This window comes from Desmodus rotundus, chromosome 1 (genome assembly GCF_022682495.2).
Source record: "Desmodus rotundus isolate HL8 chromosome 1, HLdesRot8A.1, whole genome shotgun sequence".
Lineage (NCBI taxonomy): Eukaryota > Metazoa > Chordata > Mammalia > Chiroptera > Phyllostomidae > Desmodus > Desmodus rotundus.
Genome location: NC_071387.1, coordinates 30,756,519 through 30,775,628, shown reverse-complemented (window position 1 = coordinate 30,775,628; position 19,110 = coordinate 30,756,519). Strand labels below are relative to the sequence as shown.

Sequence of the window (19,110 nt, the reverse complement as noted above, 5' to 3'; positions counted from 1 at the left end):
CTCGATAAGGCTTCTTTGAAACTTTGATTATTTTTTAACATAATCAAAATCCATACCTGTATGCTCTCCCCTCACCTTTAAGCTGGACTGATTTCTGGTAAGAATTATGTCCTAGACAGTCCACAAGAGCGGAGAACCGCAATGCCAGCGCCAGTCAATGGCTCCTCCGCCTGCAGGCCTCCACCCTTCTAGCCTCGTTCCATTACTGTTGTCCAGTGTGTGTGTCTGTGCTTGCTGTGTCTTCCCGGGCCCAGTTATGTTTCTCACCCAGAGTCTTTATCAGTTAATTTTGTCTTTCGTTAGTTTTGGGGACCCCCTGAAGTTGCCGTAGCAGACTATGTTACTTAGTTCCCAAAGTTACCATAGACCGTTCTGTGCTGAATGTTACTATTCATAAAGTTTTGCACACCAAAGTATTTGCTGAGGATAAATTGCTAGGAGTGAAATTGCTGGATCGAGGATATGCAATTTTGGATGCTTTCTGTACATATGCACTTCCAAATTACTCTTCATAAAAGTTTATACTCTCCAGTTGTGTATATAGCACTCTTACCCTTGAACTCTTATTAATAGTGTTTTTTTAAGATTTTATTTATTTTTTAGAGAAGGGAAGGGAGGAAGAGGGAGAGAAACATCAATGTGTGGTTGCCTCTCGCATGCCCCCCACTGGGGACCTGGCCTGCAACCCAGGCATGTTCCCTGACTGGGAATTGAACCGGTGACCCTTTGGTTCACAGGCTGGCACTCAGCCCACTGAACCACAACAGCCAGGGCAATAGTGATTATTTTGGAAGTCTGTCAGTTTGATAGTCAACAGATAGTATCATATTTTTGTTTAAATTAAATATTTTTTAATTACTAGATTAGTTTAACATTTTCATGTTTGTTGGCCATTTGAAAGTTCTTGTTTTGGGTATTACCTGTGACTATTTGCCCATTTTCTTTTGGAATGTATGCTTTTTAAAAAATCCCATTTCTTCACTTATTAAACAAATATTAGTTGAGCATCTTTTATATGCTAGGGGCAGACATAGTCTAGGTAAACCGCACAGACAAAATCCCTGTGATTAAGAAGCTTATGTTCTAATGTAGTGAGGCAGGAAGTAAACAAATAAATATGTCATTTGACAAGTGGGGATGGGACTATCAAGAAAAGTAGGCAGGAAATGATGGGGTAGCGGAGGGAAATGCTGTTTATAAAGGTGGCCAGGGGAGGCCTCACTGGTGCCACTGATATTTAAGTACAAATCCAAAGATTAAGGCACAAGCACTGGTAATATTTGGGGAAAGCTTTGTAGGTGGAAGGAACAAAGAGTGCAAAGGCCCTAAGGCAGGACCGTGACTTGTGTTTGATGAGTGAGGGGAGAGTTAGGAGGTAAATTGGAGAGGTAGGGAGGAGCGGGCTCAATGTGGGGATTCAGACCAGGCAGGGCCTTAGAGCCAGAGTAAGGAATTTGGAGTTCATTCTGAGTGAGATGGGGATCTTTGGAGAGTTTCAGGCAGCGAAGTGACATGACCAGGTTCCCCCCTCCTTTTTTTAAAAGATCTAATTGGCTTTATATAAGCAATTCATAGATCAGGCAGCGTCTCTTCTCGCAACTGGAACGGTGCTCTCAGGCCAGATGTTTAAAGAACATTGGTGGTGGTAAGTGGAGACCAGGCTGGGGGAACAGTGGTGGAGTTGGGAAGACCAGTGAGGGGCCTCTTGCAGTGTGCCAGATGAGAGAGTTCAGTGACGTGAGGCAGTGACAGGTGAGTCTGGGCATATTTTGAACGTAGAACCAATAGATTTTGCTGATGGGTTGGGTGTGAAGTGTGAGAGAAAGAGGAGCTGAAGATGACTCCAAGGTTTTGGGCCCGAGCAACTGGTAATGCAGTTGCCATTTGCTGAGATGGGGGAGGAAATGTGGGAAGAACAGGTTAGGTGCTGGTAAATTCTTAATGATTTGTGAGAGCATTTTATGTGATGAAATGTACTAATCTTTTATCATTTAGGTAGAAATTTTTTTTCTCCTCAACTTGCTGATAATTAACCTTGTTAGTGGGGGGTTTTGCTTTTGCATTTTGCTTTTTACAGAAATGCTAGCTTTTTATTTTATCATCTGTTAGACTTCATAGTTTTTGGTTTTACTGTCAGGTCTAGAAAGATTCTAAACATAATCACCCGTGCTTTCTTCAGGTTCTTTTACGGTTTTGTATTTGCATTTAACTTTTTAATCTGGGTGGAATTAATTTTGGTGTAGACCGTGAATTAGAGTTCAATCTTAATTTTTCTCAAATAATTAACCTGTTATCCTGGCATCATTAAACAATTTGTTCTCCGCTAAGAGAAATAAATGATTGTATCATTTGCTCTGAATCGGGAAACGGGGGTGTGTGGCAGGTTGTGTAGAGGTATTTTATCACGTGTTAGTGTTTAGCAAGTCCCTGGTCTTATTTTTAGTTGATGACATGGTGATTATAATTACTGAATGTTCCATTCCCGAAAGAGAACTTGCCTTAGAAGGTGGCTTTCGTTTGTTTCCCTCAATGACCATGAACTCTGCCTTGTGGATAACATGTGACCTCTTCTTAACCACAGCCTATGTTCTGCCACCAAATATGCTTTTCTGCTACCTTATTTTGTCAACTGATAATTGTCCCAAGATTATAAACTAAAATTTGCTTCAGCAATACAAAATTAATTACAATGCATCCTGCAGATTCCAAAGCCCTGTAACTTTCATGTTTTCCCTTCCACAGCCTCTGTACTCCAGTCCTTCTCTGCTATGTGGCTCATTTAGAGGTGGTAATAGCATCTAACGAACTGGATTTTTTTCTTGAAGGCAAGAAATGGATTTCTTATGTTATTAATAATGGTTATCGAATTTTATAGCTGGGTAAAGTCTTCAAGCTTGGAAGTAAACCTCCAGCGTGTTGTTACCTTGGGAATTTGTGTCAAGGCTGATTGAACCTAACTTAAATGTTTTTTTTCTTTCTTTCTTTTTTTTTTAGAGAGGTAAATACGAGGTTCCTAAGTGGCTCTCTGCCAGTAGCATTCTGCTTCTTCAACAAATGCTACAGGTAAACTTTGTGACTTAGAATTTTGAAATGAGAAGTCTGTTGGACTTGTTTGACCCAAGTTTAAGAAGTCTGTGGTGCTACTGTGTTTGGAGGACAGCACCATTTATCTGTTAGCTTAAAAAGTTGCGTTCATTGTGTCTGCTGTGCAGATACCCTCTACTAGATGCTTTCTCAATTCTGTTGCAAAGGCATTTTCTTTTTAGCTCTCTATTGCACGTCTTTGCTGATGGGGATTTTCCTTCCTTTTTCTTGGGCATCGTCTATTTTCTCTAACCAGCTCTTGCTCCACGATCTTGTTTTCTTGCTTCAACTCTTGTACATTAGGTAAGTAGTAGATACTTAATAGATGCTTGAATGAGCTCATGTACTATTGAGTGGGCCTCGTGATCTAGTGTAGTGGTTCTCAAACTTTAGCATGTGTTGCACTTGCCATATGGGCCTATTAAGACCCAGATCACTGGATGCCACCCAGGGGATGTCTGACTCAATAGATCTGGGGCAAGACTAAGAATTTGCACGGCTGACAAGCTCCCAGATGGCACTGATGCTGCTGGGACCCACTTTGAGAACCACCGATTTAGTGGGATGGCCTCCAAGAGTGGAAGACGGGAATGCTGAGGTCTGCCAATCCAAACGCCTGCCACCTACCCGAGTTCCGACTGATGAAAGGGCGACCGTGGGCCTGGCCTCACTGCTCCTCTGTATTGTTATGAGGATAAAGCGAGATTAATAGGAAACACTTTGAAAACACTTTGAGTACCTTATTAGTGCAATTTTTTTTTCATGATTATGTATTCAGAATATCTCCCAGTTTTTCCATCTATTAAATGCCATCTCCACTTTTTATTCAAAATTTACCTCAGGCTCACCCACCTTGATTAAGTAGGGCCAGACCACCAAATCTCTATAACGAGATTGAAAACACCTCATCCTTTCTTCTAAATGCCCAAAAAACTTAATCTTTGTTGATTAATTTTCCTCTCCTCACATTTGAAAATTACAAATGGAAAAGAAAGGTGCGCTTTTCAACTTGTTCTATGTAAGCTCTTCGGGAGGTAGAGATTGCATATTCAGATGAATGCCCTGCATTGTGGCTGTTTGAATATTAAATTGGTGAATAATTCCTGTGAATAGGTTTTCCAGCAAAAGACTATTACATCATACAATAGATTGACTGAATTTCATGAATAATGTCCATACCAATGAAGTTCGTGTTTGTTAAACATTCATCTTCCAAGCCTATGTTGGTTGCTATAGTTTTCTTGCCTCTATTGCCTTTTTAAAAGAATTTATTCCAAGGCCATTTTAAGGTCTTTGACAGCATTTTTGTGATGATAAAGTTTACATCTGTTCTGATGAATTTTGAGTTCTCAGGAGGAAAAGAGTTGTTCTGTGTTCTTCGCCTGGAATGCTAATCTCTAGCTACTTAATGGCCACTAGGTGGACCCAAAGAAACGGATTTCTGTGAAAAATCTATTGAACCATCCCTGGGTCATGCAAGATTACAGCTGTCCTGTTGAGTGGCAAAGCAAGAATCCTGTAAGTAAAACGAAATCCAGCAGAAATTTTTAAAAACTTTTATGTGATCTTTGTGTGGATTTGTGACCTACAATGATACAGTCTACAACATAAAATAAAATGTACTTCACAGACTTACTCGTCAGGTTGGTGTTTGGGAAACTCGCAACCTAATTATATACCGTAGTTGCCTGTTTGTCTCTAGGAGAGTGGTTATTAACCTGGACTGCGCACGGGAATCACTGGGACCTTTGAAAAGATGCGTGTGCCCCATTCCAGAACAGTGGGTATTAATGGGTATTTTTAAAGCTCCCAGGTGTTTCTCATGTGTAATCAGGCTTGTGACCAGTGCTCTGGGAATCATGGGCAAGTTACTTAACTTTTCCAAAGCTGCTTATTCGTCTGTAAAAAGTAGGTTAAACCAGCTGTACTTCCCAGGGTAGTTACGAGGTTATAGTTAGGTTCTTAAACTTTTAAGTCTGGAGACGCCTTTATGCTCTTAATATTTGTTTATTGATTCACTTAAAAGTAACAGTGGTAAACCTATCACATTTTATCACAAATAAACATTCTTATGAAAAATAAAAATAAATTTAGTAAGAAGAGTAGCATTGTGGTACATTTTTGCAAATTTCTTTAAAGTCTAACTTAATAGAAGACGCTGGGATCTGATCTGCATTCAGTCAATTTTGATTAAAGTATATGAAGAAAATGTAGCCTCACACAGCTATGTAGTAAGAAAATGGATAAGTATTTTAATGGCTTTTTCAGGCAACTGGGGATAGTCTTTGATATTCCATTAAAACTTGACAAGTGGTAGTTTCCTGAAGGTTAGTAGCATGTGGAATCTGACACCACGTCAGTGAACTTTTTTATTACGTTAAAATCCACCAGTCTGTCCATTGGATCTTTTCCCCCTGTGACACTAGGCATTGGTCATTTGGAAAACATCTCTTCACTTATTTATGCAGATGTTCCAAATATTAACACCTTTCATTACATGGTATTTTAAAAAGAAACCACATTTCTCGAAGTCACTACTGATCTCATCAGAAAAGTCTTAATTATTGGAAAACTGCTGAGTTCATGGTGGCAAATGTAAGTTTCCCAAAATTCTAAGTTTTGCTTAAAATCCCGCATTATTGGCAACAAATGCTGCCAGTTGTTTTCCTTGAAGCGACAAGTTCACTTTGTTTATTTTTGAGAAGCCGTCCACCAGATATCCAGGTCTAAATAAAATTAATACTTTTTACTGCGTCATCAATGATATTCTTAATTGGATTTTTTTTTTTTTTTAACTGAGAGCACTGCAAAGAACACAGTGTGTTAGTCAGTTTGGTGGCTTTGCACTGATTTTTTACTCAGGCACCAGCAGTTTTACTCCTTGCTTTTGTCCCATCAGTGCAAATGTTAACACTGTGAAAAATGAAAAACTGTATTATTGTAAAAATAGTTTTGTCCTTGGAGATCCTCAGGGGTCTTTGGACCACACCTGAGAACTGGTCTAATATGGATATGAAAGGACTTTAATATAAAGTGCTATGCAAGTTAAAGCAATCATTTAAATAATTATTCCTACATTAATGTCAAGTTTTGTGTTTTTTTTTAATCAAATGGCAACTTGAACTTGGTAAAAATGTGAAGATTACTAAAGGATGTGTAGACTTTGTATAATAGTTAACTATTGCTGCTTTAAAAATCACTCCAAAATGTAGTGACTTAAAACAATAACAGTGAGCAATTCTGTGGATCAGCAATGTGGGCTGGCTCAGCTGGGCGGTTCTCTGTGGGTCTTAACCTGGGGCTGCTCATGTGACTGCAGTCCTCTGGTGCCTGAGCTGTGGCTGTGTGGTCTGCGTGTCACCCAAAAGACCAACTGTTTGTGCTGGCTGTTTGTTGGGCCACATTGTGTGCAGTCGACTAGCCTGGGCTTCTTGATATGATGGCTGTATTCCAAAAGAAACAAGAAAGTGGGCAAGTCCTAATACTCATTTTTCAAGCCTCTGCTTGCAACCTGCTTACTAATGTCCTGTTCTTCCAAAGCAAGCCACATGCCAAAGGCCAGAGCACTAGGGAAGGTGTACCCTTTAAGGCTGGTAAAATTCTTATTCCCTATCGATAAATAAGGGAATTGAGAAATGAAAATTACTATTTAAAAAATAAATTTAGTGAGAAGAGTGGCATTGCTTTACATCTTTGTGAATTTCTGTTACGTCTGGCTGTAATAGAAGACACTCGGATACTCATCTGCTTTTGCATTCAGTGAGTTTTGATACTGTTCTTTTCATTGAAGCATATGAAGAAAATGTAGCCTCACAGAGATATGTAGTTAGAAAAGTATTTTAATACTTTAGCCCTGGCTGGTGTGGCTCAGTGGATTGAACACCAGCCTGTGAACCAAAGGGTTGCTGGTTCGATTCCCAGTCAGGGCACATGCCTGGGTCACTGGTTGGGTTCCCAGTAGGGGGCGTGTGAGAGGCAACTACACATTGCTGTTTCTCTCCCTCTCTTTCTCCTTCCCTTCCCCTCTCTAAAAATAAATAAATGAAATCTTTTAAAAAAAGAAAAGTGTTTTAATACTTTAAAGAAGAAGTATTTTAATAGCCTTTTCAGATAATTGGAGATGTTCTCTGATAATCCATTAAAACCTCTGCAGCGAAGTGGGACACATGCACGTGCCAACAGAATAGCTTGCAGGTGTGTCTGAGACGGGCCACAGTGCAGACTTGGTAGAGCTGGAAGGTATTTGCTTTCTGGTACAATCACACCACTAAATAGAAATACTCTTCCCTATGACCAACTGGTCTTAGAAAAATAGACTGCACTTGTTTTAGCCCCTTCTCACTACTCCGCCCACTGTAATGGCCACGCAGCCTGAGCTGACAATCCTCCTGATTCTCCTATGATTGTCAACTCCTAACATTTCTTTTCTCCGTGTTACCTTCGGCCCTTCATGACATAGTATCTATTGAGCAAGTACAGCTAGCGCTGCAACTTCATTCTAACAGCTCTCAACACCGAGCGCCTGAGGAGAGCAGAGGTGCAGGCATCTGAGCAGTGCAGCAGGAGGTGCCCCGGTGAGGTGGAGCGCGAGCGGTGCAGATGCCTGTCTCCAGCCATTGGGGGTCATCGTTTCTCCACGTGTGGGAGGGCTTTCTCTGTCTTCTCAGCCGTGACCCTCCTAGGATAGGATACGCCACTGTTTGCAGCAGAGTAGGTGCCAAAATGAAGGAAGTCTCTGATTTCAACAACAAAAATTATTTTAAAGTGAGGTGCAATATAAAGTAGAATACATAGTTTGAGTGTTGCAAAAGAGTATATCATTTTCCTTACATCGTAGTATAATAATTGTTACTATTTACTGAATACTTACTATAATAGAATAGGGTGCTATTATAGCAAGAACTTTCTGTATATTATACTACACTGTAATATAGATAGAGCCTGTAGGATAATACCTTTAAGAGTCAGGGGCTATTCTCTGGGCTTTATGTTTTTCACTCTTGTAACTCATTGAATCTTCATACCAACCCTTTGAAGTAGATGCTGTTATTGTCCCCATTTAGCAGAGGAGGCAGCTGAGACACAGAAGCATGAAGTAACTTGCCCAAGGTCAAACAATTAGTAAGTGGAGAACCAAGATTTGGACCCAGACAGAAGGGCTCCAGAATGTAAAGGATCTGATAGGTCAACTAGTTCAGCCTCAGGCCCTGTATCCCGTGTAGCTGTATCTTTGTGATAAGCATCTCCTGTCTGGTCTCTGTTGGACAGGCTACTGGAGCAGTCATGGAGAGGCAGTGGTGTGGTGGGGAGGAAAGAACCCTGGGCTAGGAGTGAAAAATGCCAGTCCTGGGCAGATTGCACACGTTTTTCTGGTTTATCATTTTCTAATCTCTGATATGGGTGTGCTAATGTCTCTTACATGTTTGGGTTATGTTTCGGCATTTACAGAGTGCCTTTACGTGTTACATCATTCATCTGTCTTGCCTGCCTTACAGAGCTGTTGTAGGGATCAAATCACATATACAGAAGAGGTGTAAGGGATTTTTCCTGCTTTTCAAAGTCTTTGCTTTTCTCTCTCAGTATTGCGTTTCATCAAGAGTAAACTATAAAGGGGACTAAATGGTAATAGGAAAAAAACACAATAAAGATTAAATTAAAAAAAGAGTAAATTATAAAAATAATTCAGATTTACTTGGATATGTAGGGTATAGATTCTATTCTATAACTCTATGCATGATCTCCTACAGTTTTCACATAGAACTCTAGTACGTAAGTATTGTATCAAATAGAAGTTATATTCAGTTCTATTTTCTGCCCTACTGAACAGGATTGTACTGCGCACAGGTAATCCAAAATAATTGGCTGGCTTTTGGTAGCATTTTTGTATTTAATTTAACTTGGGTGTGTGTGGCTGAGAATTCAGGTACTTAAAGTATTGAGCCATACTTTTCAGACTTTGGTTTCTCATCCCCACCATTCTTTTCCTTCTTTTTAATTTAGGGGCCCAGAAAAGAAGATAGCACCTGCTCCCTTCCCCTCCCTCCTTTCCCACACAAACCTTGTGGTAAACGTACAGAGCAGAAGGCTGCGGGAAAGAGAGAAGGGCTTTCTTTCTTTCTTTCTCTCCCTCCCTCTCTCTCTCTCTCTCTCTCTCTTTCTTTCTTTCTTTTTTCTTTCTTTCCTCCCTTTTCTTTCTTACTTTCCTTTTGTTTCTTCCTTCCTCCCTTCCTTCCTCCCTTCCTCTCTCCTTCACTCCCACTCTCCCTCCCTTCCTTCCTTTTCTTTCTTTTCTCTCTTTCCCTCTCTTTCTTTCTCCCCACCTTCCTCCCACCCTCCCTCCCTTCCTTCCTTTCTTTTCTTCCAAGGAGAATAACTTGTGGTCATGGAAGGAACCCCAGAAGTCTTTCCCTTCTTGTCTGAGCTGTGATAACATTAACAAGAAGATGCCTAACTGGGTGGTAAAGTGTCTGGGCATCTGAGAATGAGTCCTTTGTGAAGGGGCATTTTAAAGTTTTGGATACTGCCAAGGTTAAAGCAACACATTAAAAACTTACTTTTAACACTTGACAACCTGGATGGTGTGATAGAAAGAAAGGGCCTGAATGTTAAGGGGAGTTAATCATTAAAATGGTGGTTTAAATGACGGGAAAGAAAAACTTGCAGAGGAAAGGTTGTCTGTAATAGGGATATTCAGATTTCCAAAAGGCTTTTATACCAGAGAAGAGGTATAGAATTATGACTGATAGTAAAAATAGTCAACCAGTTTTTAAGCGCCTCTTCTATTCAGATATTGGACTAGGCACTCCACGTGTTACATCTATGACAAGGCAGACGCCATGTCTTTTTTACAGATGAGGAAACATAGGCTCAGAGAGGTACAGTGATATGCTCAAGGTCACTCAGTTACTTAATGATGCCACAGTTTAACCAAGGTCTGTCTAGTTCCAAAACCTGTTATCTGTCAGGTTGTAACAGTGGGTAGGGATCATGGGGAGGCAGACCTGAGGGGGCAGGAGGGAGAAGACCGTCTCAACTGTTCTGGTAAAGGGGTACTTTAAGCAGAAAGTGAAACATCCCTTACTGAGGCTGTTGTGAAGAGACTTCTTACATGGGGAAGATGACTTTAAAATTACGTTTCTTAAGATTCTCTTCTCATGTGATTTTATGAATTCCTGTGGGCCGGCTCCAGGCTAGGCCCTTCCTGCCTTCTCATTCTTGGTGATCCTTGTTTGGTTCTGAGAATGCATTTTTGATGAGGTCCCGTCATGCAGGAATCAGAATGATTGGATTTCAAAATGAGGTTTGAATTGAGGCGTCCTCCCTTTTTTAAAATTGTGTTCTGCTCGTACCTTCAGCGTGATGGAGATTGTGTAGCACCCGTGGGACCGTCATAAGTACTCTTGGGATTGTGCTGAGCCCAGACTTAACCTGAGGGACAATCTGCCGCAAGTCTGAGCCTTTAGTAGTCTGTTGTCCAGCCGCTGATTGTAGATGCCCAGGTGCCTGCTCTTTGATGAAAATGCCAGCGCAGGTCTTGCGGTTGGAAGGAGGTGGAGTCCTGTGGCTGCGTAACAGAATTTTAAGAATTGATCAGATGATGGTGAGGCTGTGAAGGGCTGGGAAAGAGCTCATCTTCTTGAATTATTGTCATCTGCTTATATCTTTAAAAATTATGGAGAATGTTTATTCTTACCCAAGAATTCGACAAACTTATGTTGCATTTACATCTTGGTGTTTGCTTTTACAAGGTAATTATGGTAATTTAAAAATTTCCAAACAAATATTTTGTAATAAAGTGTATACAATTTTTTTTTTTAGCTCATTCACCTTGATGAAGATTGTGTAACAGAACTTTCTGTACATCACAGAAACAACAGGCAAACAATGGAGGATATAGTTTCATTGGTAAGAAATAACTGCATGAATTTGAGAGTAATACCTTTTATTTCATTGTTCTTCATTCTATCAGTACGTTAAAAATAAGGCACCGAAATTGATCTCTGGAGTTCCCTCTACTTCCCTTTCCCAGCCTGGACCTCTCTCAGTTTTCCTCATCTCAGTGATGGCATCACCATACATTGCTCAAGCAAAAAAAAAAAAAAAAAAAAAAAAAGGGATAGCATTGTCAGGCCTATGATTTTATCATGGGTGTAACTATTGCACTTATTTTACATTTGTGTATTATTTCTACTCTTTTTAAATGTCTACTGGATAATCTTTTAGAAAGGACATTGATTAAAGAGAATTATAGTGGAAAAAATTAAACAGAACCAACTAGTCCAAGGAATTGACAGAGTTTGATCTTGCCTACTTTAACTTCTCTAACAGGGAATTATGATTCTGTGGAGAAATAAGGTAAACACAGAGCGGGTTTCCTTCTTTCCTAACAGCAACCCTGTAGCATCATATCACCCCTAAGCTTACGAACCAAATACCATGAGGTCATGATCCTGAATTCTGGTGTTGCGTCCTTTTAGCTCTTTCAGGTGCTTCAATCTCTAGGTTATATGTTTCCTACAGACGGAGGCACTCAGGTTGTCTCTGACTATAATCTCAACGCTGGGCTGGGGTTGTACCCGAATTTTCGTCTTTGGTTCTATATCTTTTGTCACCAATGATCTGTATTTTTTTTTTCTGTTTTCTAACTTGCAAGGTAAAAGTCTTAAGCACTTTCTTCCCCCTAAACAAGACTTCGCTAAACCACAATTCTTTTAAGAGAGGTGGAGATAGAATGGCATTCTTTTGAGTAACATAATAAGCAAAGGCTCTGGAGTGTGTCTGGAAAACAGAACGATACTTTTCTTTTTCACAGAATGAGAAGGAATGGCTAGAATTGGGAATTACTGCAAGATGTATAGGTCCTTAATTTTTTACAGTGAAAATGGGAAGTTTTCATATAAGCAACTTTTAAAAAATTGCATGACTTTTGGGGGGGTGGTCTTTAATAGAAGTCTGTATTTCAGATACATGATATTTGTTTTAAAGTTGTTATTATAGAAATTTTCAAACACCCACAAAAGTGGAGAGAATAGTATAATAATGATGGACTTTCATGTACTCATCATCCCACTATCATTTTGCTAATTTTATCTATGTTCCAGTACCCTGCCCCTCTGCACTTGCCAACTGGGCATTTCAAAGCAAATCCCGTACATTATGGCATTTGAAATTTGGCATGAGATTCGCACATTTTTAAAATTTCAGTCTTAAAAAGAACATACTCAGGATTTCAAGAATCATTGAAAAAACTTCTTTAAATTAATATCCTTTATTTGATCTGTAAATACAATTTTGAAAACTAGCAGTGAAATGGAACTAGGAATTGTTTCCTTTACTTCTGATACAGGAAACAAAATGTGTAATGAAGCATGATAGAGATCGTTTTCTGGTGTTACGTCTAAGTTTCTCAGTTATTCTGAGAACTAGGCATGACCAAGATCAAAAATACTGTGGGGAAAGTGATCGTTTCTCTTCTTTTGTACTCTTCCCTCATTCTTAAATGCCTGTCTGTGTCTGTACTTATTTTCCAGTCCTAGGGATGGATAGAATACATCTCCTTAACCTTGGCGGAACATTGGACTCAAACCTGGGAACTCAAAACTAATTCTGATGCCTTGGTCCCACCCTCAGAGCTTGTGATCTCATTGGTCTGGGGTAGGGCGTAGGCACCAGAACTTTCAAAAGCTTCCCAAATGATGGCAACCTGCATCCAGGAAGTATTACTCCAGATTCTTGCTATTTAAAGTGTGCTCTAGGACCAGCAGCATCAGCATCACGTGGTATTTATTAGAAATGCAGAATCTCAGGCCCCACCTCCGATCTACTAAATCAGAATCTGCATCTTAATAAAATCCCTGAGTGACACATTAAAGCTTGAGAAGCGTTGGTCTGTGTCAGTGGTGTTCGCAGCTGGGAGTGATTTTTGCCCCCTGGAAACATTTCTGGTTGTCATACTTGGGGTTTGTTTATGTGCTAATGGCAAACCTGGTAGAGTCCAGGGATGCTCTAAATACCCTATAATGCACAGACTCGTCTCTCACAGTATAGAATTATCCAGGTCAAATGTCAACAGGGTTGAACTTGAGAAGTCCTGGTCCAGGTCGTCTCAGAGAATTCACATTGGTCCTAAGTTCTAGAGCCTCAGGAAAGCCAGGTTTGAGGTCAGCTGTGGTCTTATTTTCCTGGCATCTCGGGAGTTGTGGGGGAGTTAGGACAGAGAGAGGTCAGTTTCGTGTGTTTTGTGCCGATATGATGCTGCTGATCTTCGTGCAAGGAGCAAGAAAGAGTATTATTCCCAAACATTCAACTGATAGAACCCCTGCTTTTACATTATACATGAGCACTCTTACACTGCTTTTTATGGGCAGAAGTCGGAGTTCCATTTTGAGCTATCTCGTTGCAGCCCTCTTGAGATTCCCAACAGTGGCGCTGGAGCTTCCGCCTCATGGCTTTCCTTACTTTCCCCTATTTCTTCAGCTGTGATTGGCTCTGGATTGTGGGAGCTGCCGGTCATGTGGTAGGGGAACTTCACTGAGAACCTGTTCAGACCAAGACATCCCTTTACCCCATCCCTGCAATGAAAACGCCCATGGATTCTGGCAGCGGGAGTTTACAGATTGGGGGCCTCGGGAGCAAGGTCAGGGGAAGGATTTCTCCAACTCTCCGTACCCATAGCTGCTTCTCTGCAGCCCAGATGCCTGGGCAGTTCTTTGGTATTTGGCCTGCCTGAACAATGGGGGTATTTAAAAATGTTTTTAGTTTTCTAGAAATGGTAGCTTTTTTATAACAGGTAAACCTATTGCTTTACTTTCAGCCATTTGACTTTCAAAAGAGGGAACTGTCTAAAAGGTAAGGGAGACATTGGTTGTGTTAGACTTATGGATTGACATCACCTGAAAGCATAACTAATGTGTCGATATATCTGTTATTCAACACAGAATCCCCTGTACATCTTATCATAACGAGTAGTATGCAGTGGCTAGGGCAAAAAAGTTATGAAAACGATGGGATTTTTCTGTCTAGGGAAAAAGAGAGCTGAGAGGCTGGCTGTCAAACTCTAGGCATGCGTGGGAAACTCCGTTTAAGACCTTAGCACTGTCCAGGGGTGGATTGCAATGCCATTGTTGATAAGCAAGCAGCAGCTTGTTTCTTAGCCATTGTCTGTAATTACTTTACGGTACCTTTTTCTTTTTCTTTTTTTTTAAAGATTTTATTTATTTATTTTTAGAGAGAGGGGAAGGGAAGGAGAAAGAGAGGGAGAGAAACATCAATGTGTGGTTGCCTCCTGCATGGTCCCTACTGGGGACCTGGCCCACACCCCAGGCATGTGTCCTGACTGGGAATTGAACCAGTGACCCTTTGGTTTGCAAGCCCATGCTCAATCCACTGAGCTACACCAGCCAAAGCTATGGCATCTTTTTCAAAGAGGTGGCTATCATAGATGAGACTATAGATGTGGGAGGTGGGGAAAAAATCCTTAATGTAATTTTGTCACAGGTGTGCACAGGTAACCAGGTCGTTGGCGGTTGTGAACGAAGAATTAGACAAGTAAAGGGAAGTAAGCAAGCTTTATTAAGGACAGTACACTCCACAGAATGTAGAAGCAAGCCAATCCCCTGAACGTAAAAATGCCCTTTGTTGTCTGAGGGGTTGTAATTTTATAAGGCTTTTTACTTCCCTATTCTTAATCTACTTTTTACTGCACATGTGTTAGACGTTATATAATCTTTCTGCTACAGTGCATGTGATTACCCATAGTTCTTCCTGATTGCCCATTTGGGGGGTAGAAACCACAGTGCCAATTTATTACAATCAGATTATAATAATGCTAAGGTGTACTATAGATTGTTTAGGATCCAAGTGTGCAGGCCTGGCTGTGGTTTTAAGTATCACTATGCTATTACAAGGCTGTTTCCAGAATTCAGGATGTTGGTAAGTGTCAATGTCAGCTACTCACTTTGATGTCAGCCTCCCAGGACTTCCTCATTTCTGTTTTATCTGCTGTCTCCAAGCCTTCTGCCTCAAGTCCAGCTACTCGTGGGGAGTAAAGTGACTATTTCAGGAACTCAGCTGCCTGGCCTAGGATGTCCCACTGAGCTTTCTTTAGCCTATTTTGCATTTGCTGCAGATGCCTTTGGAACTTCCTCATTTCTAACTAACTGCCTGCTTCGGTTTTTAGAAACTGAACTACTTAGTTTCCACTCAGTTCCCAAGTATTTGTTCCCTGAAACCTTTTTCTGCCTTCCCCCTGCCCTGTCTGGATTAAAGGAAGTATTCTGTGATGACTTATCACAGTTTATACTTCTCCCACTAGATGGGTAGATCCATTATATAAATTTCAAAGCATATACTGTGGTTGTGGCCATCTAAAATATTAACTGAAAAAATTCATTAATAAAAGCACAATTGGTAATAAACCTCTTTGGGTCATGTACTTTGTGAGGAGACACTTAGCATTTAAATATTATTCAGTATTATTAAAATTTGACACTTTTGTAGGGCAGAGAGAGTCCATAGTCTTATGAGCACATTATTTAGAAATTTTCAGTTAAACACAGTGGATTGAACAGATGTGTTTGCATCCAACACTTCCTAAAACCTCACTAAAATAACAGAGGGATAAAGGGCAAAAAATTCACAATGAAGAGAATAAAAGAGGAGACAGAAGTAATGTCACTAAAAGTTTGGAAGTTACAAAGTAGGTAAGTGGCAGCTGGCGTAGCGTTTTGGAGAAAGCTGAAAGAAAGCCCAAGTGCCTGCAGTGGAAACGGGCAAGAAGCAGGCTGATTGGAGCGCTAGAGCTCCAGAAAGGCTCAGGGGTCAGTGGTGCTAGGAAGCTCTGAAATCAGGGAAGTGAGCAGAGTGGAAACCAGGAAGATGGGCTGAAAGTCTGCATTAGAGGCAGTTAGAGCCCTAGGTCCCTTTCTCTACCTTGTGCATCATGACAGCCACCTCTTCCCCACCCCGGCAGAAGATTGGAGACGTCGAACAAGAGGCACTTGTGTACCAGGCCCAGCTCAGGTGGGGCGATGAGCCGTTTGAAAAGGATGCAGGGACACCCACAGTCCTCATACTGAACAGTGAACCATAGCCTCTAACCCCCTTCACTGTCCAACTGTGAGAATGCTGGAACCAGGATTTTATCCTACTGGCAGTGGGGGCAGGGAAAATATTCGAAGATTCATCTTTAGGGAAAAGCCAGAAGAAAAAACCTGCTATAGCAGTGGTTGGGAGTTCAGGTTTCCTGTCCGTTTACCTTAGAGCGGTGATTTTCAACCTTTTTCATCCCACGGCACACATAAACTAATTACTAAAATTCTGTGGCACACCAAAAAATATTTTTTGCCAATCTGACAAAAAATGGGTGTAATTTTGATTCATTCACACAAGACAGCTATTGTTGTGTTGGCTGTTGTCATTTTTTAATTTGACAATCTAAGGGAAAAGAGGTCAGTGCCCCTGACTAAGTAGTCAGGCAGTGCATGTTTTGAAAATTCTTGCGGTGCACAGGTTGAAAATTGCTGCCTTAGAGAAAAAGTCCCCAAGATGATAAGCAGCCTCAGACTACCCACAGAGCCTTTAATTAGCTGTGTTATTATAATTCTTCACTTTTAAATAGAGACAGACAGCCAAAGATCACCAGATATTTGAGGAAAGCGTCTAACAGGAAAGCCAGAGGTCAAAACAAATGGCATGGGGTTGGCAGGGAGAAGGAAGAAAAAGTAACAATACTCAGAAAAAAACAGATAACAGGAAGTGGGGGGAAATGGCTGAGAAATGATAATTAATATTCTCAGAGATAAGAGAAGCTATTTCTATCTTGAAATAGGAATAAGATGACTAAAAAGGAACTGTTTCAAGAGATAGCTCTTGAAAATTTAAAATATGACCTCAGACATGAAAAGCTCAGTAGAAATGTTTGAAAATGAGTTAACGTGAAATCTTTCAAAAGTAGAACCTAAAGACGAAATGATGCATAAACAGAACAGAGGGGATAAGAAAGGTCCTACATACAAATAATATAAGTTGCAGGAATATAAAACAGAAGAAAGAGGGGAAGAAACCATTGAAGAAATATTCCAGAACTGAGTTTCTAAGAACAAAGGGGCTTAACCAGGGCTTAGCAAAACAGATGAAAATAGAGCCACACAAAGGCCTGTTATGGTGAAATTTTAGAGAACTGGGGAAAAGGAGATCCAAAAAGTTTTAGGAACAAAACCCCAAAGATTATACACAAAGTCCTGGGAATCAGAAAGACTAGATTTTTCGGTAGCTATACTAGAAGTGAAAAGAAGCATGGAGCCATGCCTTCAAAACTGAAAATTATTATCAACCTAGAATTCTATACTCAGCCAAAGTAGAATCAAGTGTGTGAATAGAATGCAGTCATTTATCAGACATGCAAGCTCTCAAAAAATTCGCCTCCCATTCATCCACCCTCAGGAAGTTGCTGGAGGGTGTGTTCCACCACAACAAAGTAAACCAAGAAAGAGGAATACTTAGGATCTAGGGAGCTGGGGATGCACTGTAGGATGGAGGCTAAGGGAATCCCTAGACTAATAGTTGAGTTGCAGGCTGAGAAAGAAGCCAGTCCAGAGTGCAGTACAGAATGCAGATATCGGGTGGAATGTTTCCAAAAGGGAGACAGAAGGAGACAGATTATTTGATATGTGTGAACATGTGGATAGGAGGGGAAGAGTGGTGGAGACTGTGGAGTGGAGTTAAGATGAAAGACTGCCTTTAAAAGTTTTAACTTCAGGAAAAACTGAGTTGTAAAAGGGGAAGTGCGAGGATAGCACCACATGTGTTTTAGCTGCAGGGCTGATACTCAGTCAGTGTGGCCATACTGGTTGTTGAGATACTAATATTTCTTTGTTTTTCGTTTAAAGATTTTATTTATTTTTAGAGAGAGGGGAAGGGAGGGAGAAAGAGAGGGAGAGAAACATCACTGTGTGGTTGCCTCTTGCATGCTCCCTACTGGGGACCTGGCCTGCAACCCAGGCATGTGCCCTGACTGGAAATCGAACCCGTGACCCTTTGGTTCACAGGCCTGTACTCAATCCACTGAGCTACACCAGCCAGGCAAGATACTAATATTTATATACTGATCGGTAACTAACTACTACCCTGAGTTCCCTCCCTGTGGCCCTGTTACTCCCTTAGGCCCTAGGCACCTCCCTCCAGTCCCACCTCAAATTCATCATGAAAAGGCTCCCCAGGATCCTACTCACCTCTTGGCCTCTGTTCTGATTGGTTGGTTTACTAATTAAGTATTTGAACATTACCTTTACTTAGTTGTGAATACTATGTATTTACATAATAATATAAATACTGATTTGCAAAAATTATAAAATTACAATGGGAGGATGCAGGGAGAAGATGTATGTGGGGAAGGAAGGAATTGTAGCAGAGCTAAAACCACACAGCAGGACACTCTATAGATCACATCTGAAGCTGAAGGAAAAGTTAAAGCTATCTAAACAATTTAGAACTACAGAAAAAATAGCTGAAGTATATAAGAGTGGTTCTTTTGGGGGAGTAGATGGTGTGTGGGGGGTGGTATAGGGATCACTTTTCCACTATGTTCCTTGTAAAGCTGAAAGTTTTTTAAAATTCTGAATGTCTATTACATCAGGGAAAAAATTAATTTAAAATAGAACATTATTTCAAAAAACAACTTTCGTCTTCTAAACAACTTGACTTTCTTTTCCTCCAGTGGCGGTATGATCACCTGACAGCTACCTATCTTCTGCTTCTAGCCAAGAAGGTTCGGGGAAAACCAGTTCGTTTAATGCTTCCTCCTTTCCCCTGCGGACAAGCCAGTGGCACCCCACTCACAAACATCAAGGTAGGTGTTAGAACCTTTTGTGAACGTGTCCTCCTGTTCATGAGAGGGTACACCCCTGGGAAAGTTAACTTTGCTGGCTGGTGTCAAGGAGCCAGACGCAGGATATTTTACGATCTAAATATTTTTGACGGGAAAATGGGACATTCTAAACTTGAACTCTAAAATTTTGAATGTTAGCG

General features: G+C 40.7%; 1 protein-coding gene across 2 annotated transcripts in view; it reads left to right on the top strand.

Annotated features, from left to right (window-relative positions):
* The window catches only part of MELK (maternal embryonic leucine zipper kinase), a 72,892-nt gene that overhangs the window by 36,054 nt on the left and 17,728 nt on the right, over nt 1–19,110 (top strand). For both annotated transcript variants that reach the window (XM_024560155.3, XM_045195202.2), the window contains exons 9-12: nt 2,995–3,063; nt 4,504–4,602; nt 10,903–10,989; nt 18,800–18,931. In XM_024560155.3, the coding sequence (XP_024415923.2) occupies nt 2,995–3,063; nt 4,504–4,602; nt 10,903–10,989; nt 18,800–18,931 (387 nt within the window). The remainder of the gene's footprint in view (nt 1–2,994; nt 3,064–4,503; nt 4,603–10,902; nt 10,990–18,799; nt 18,932–19,110) is intronic.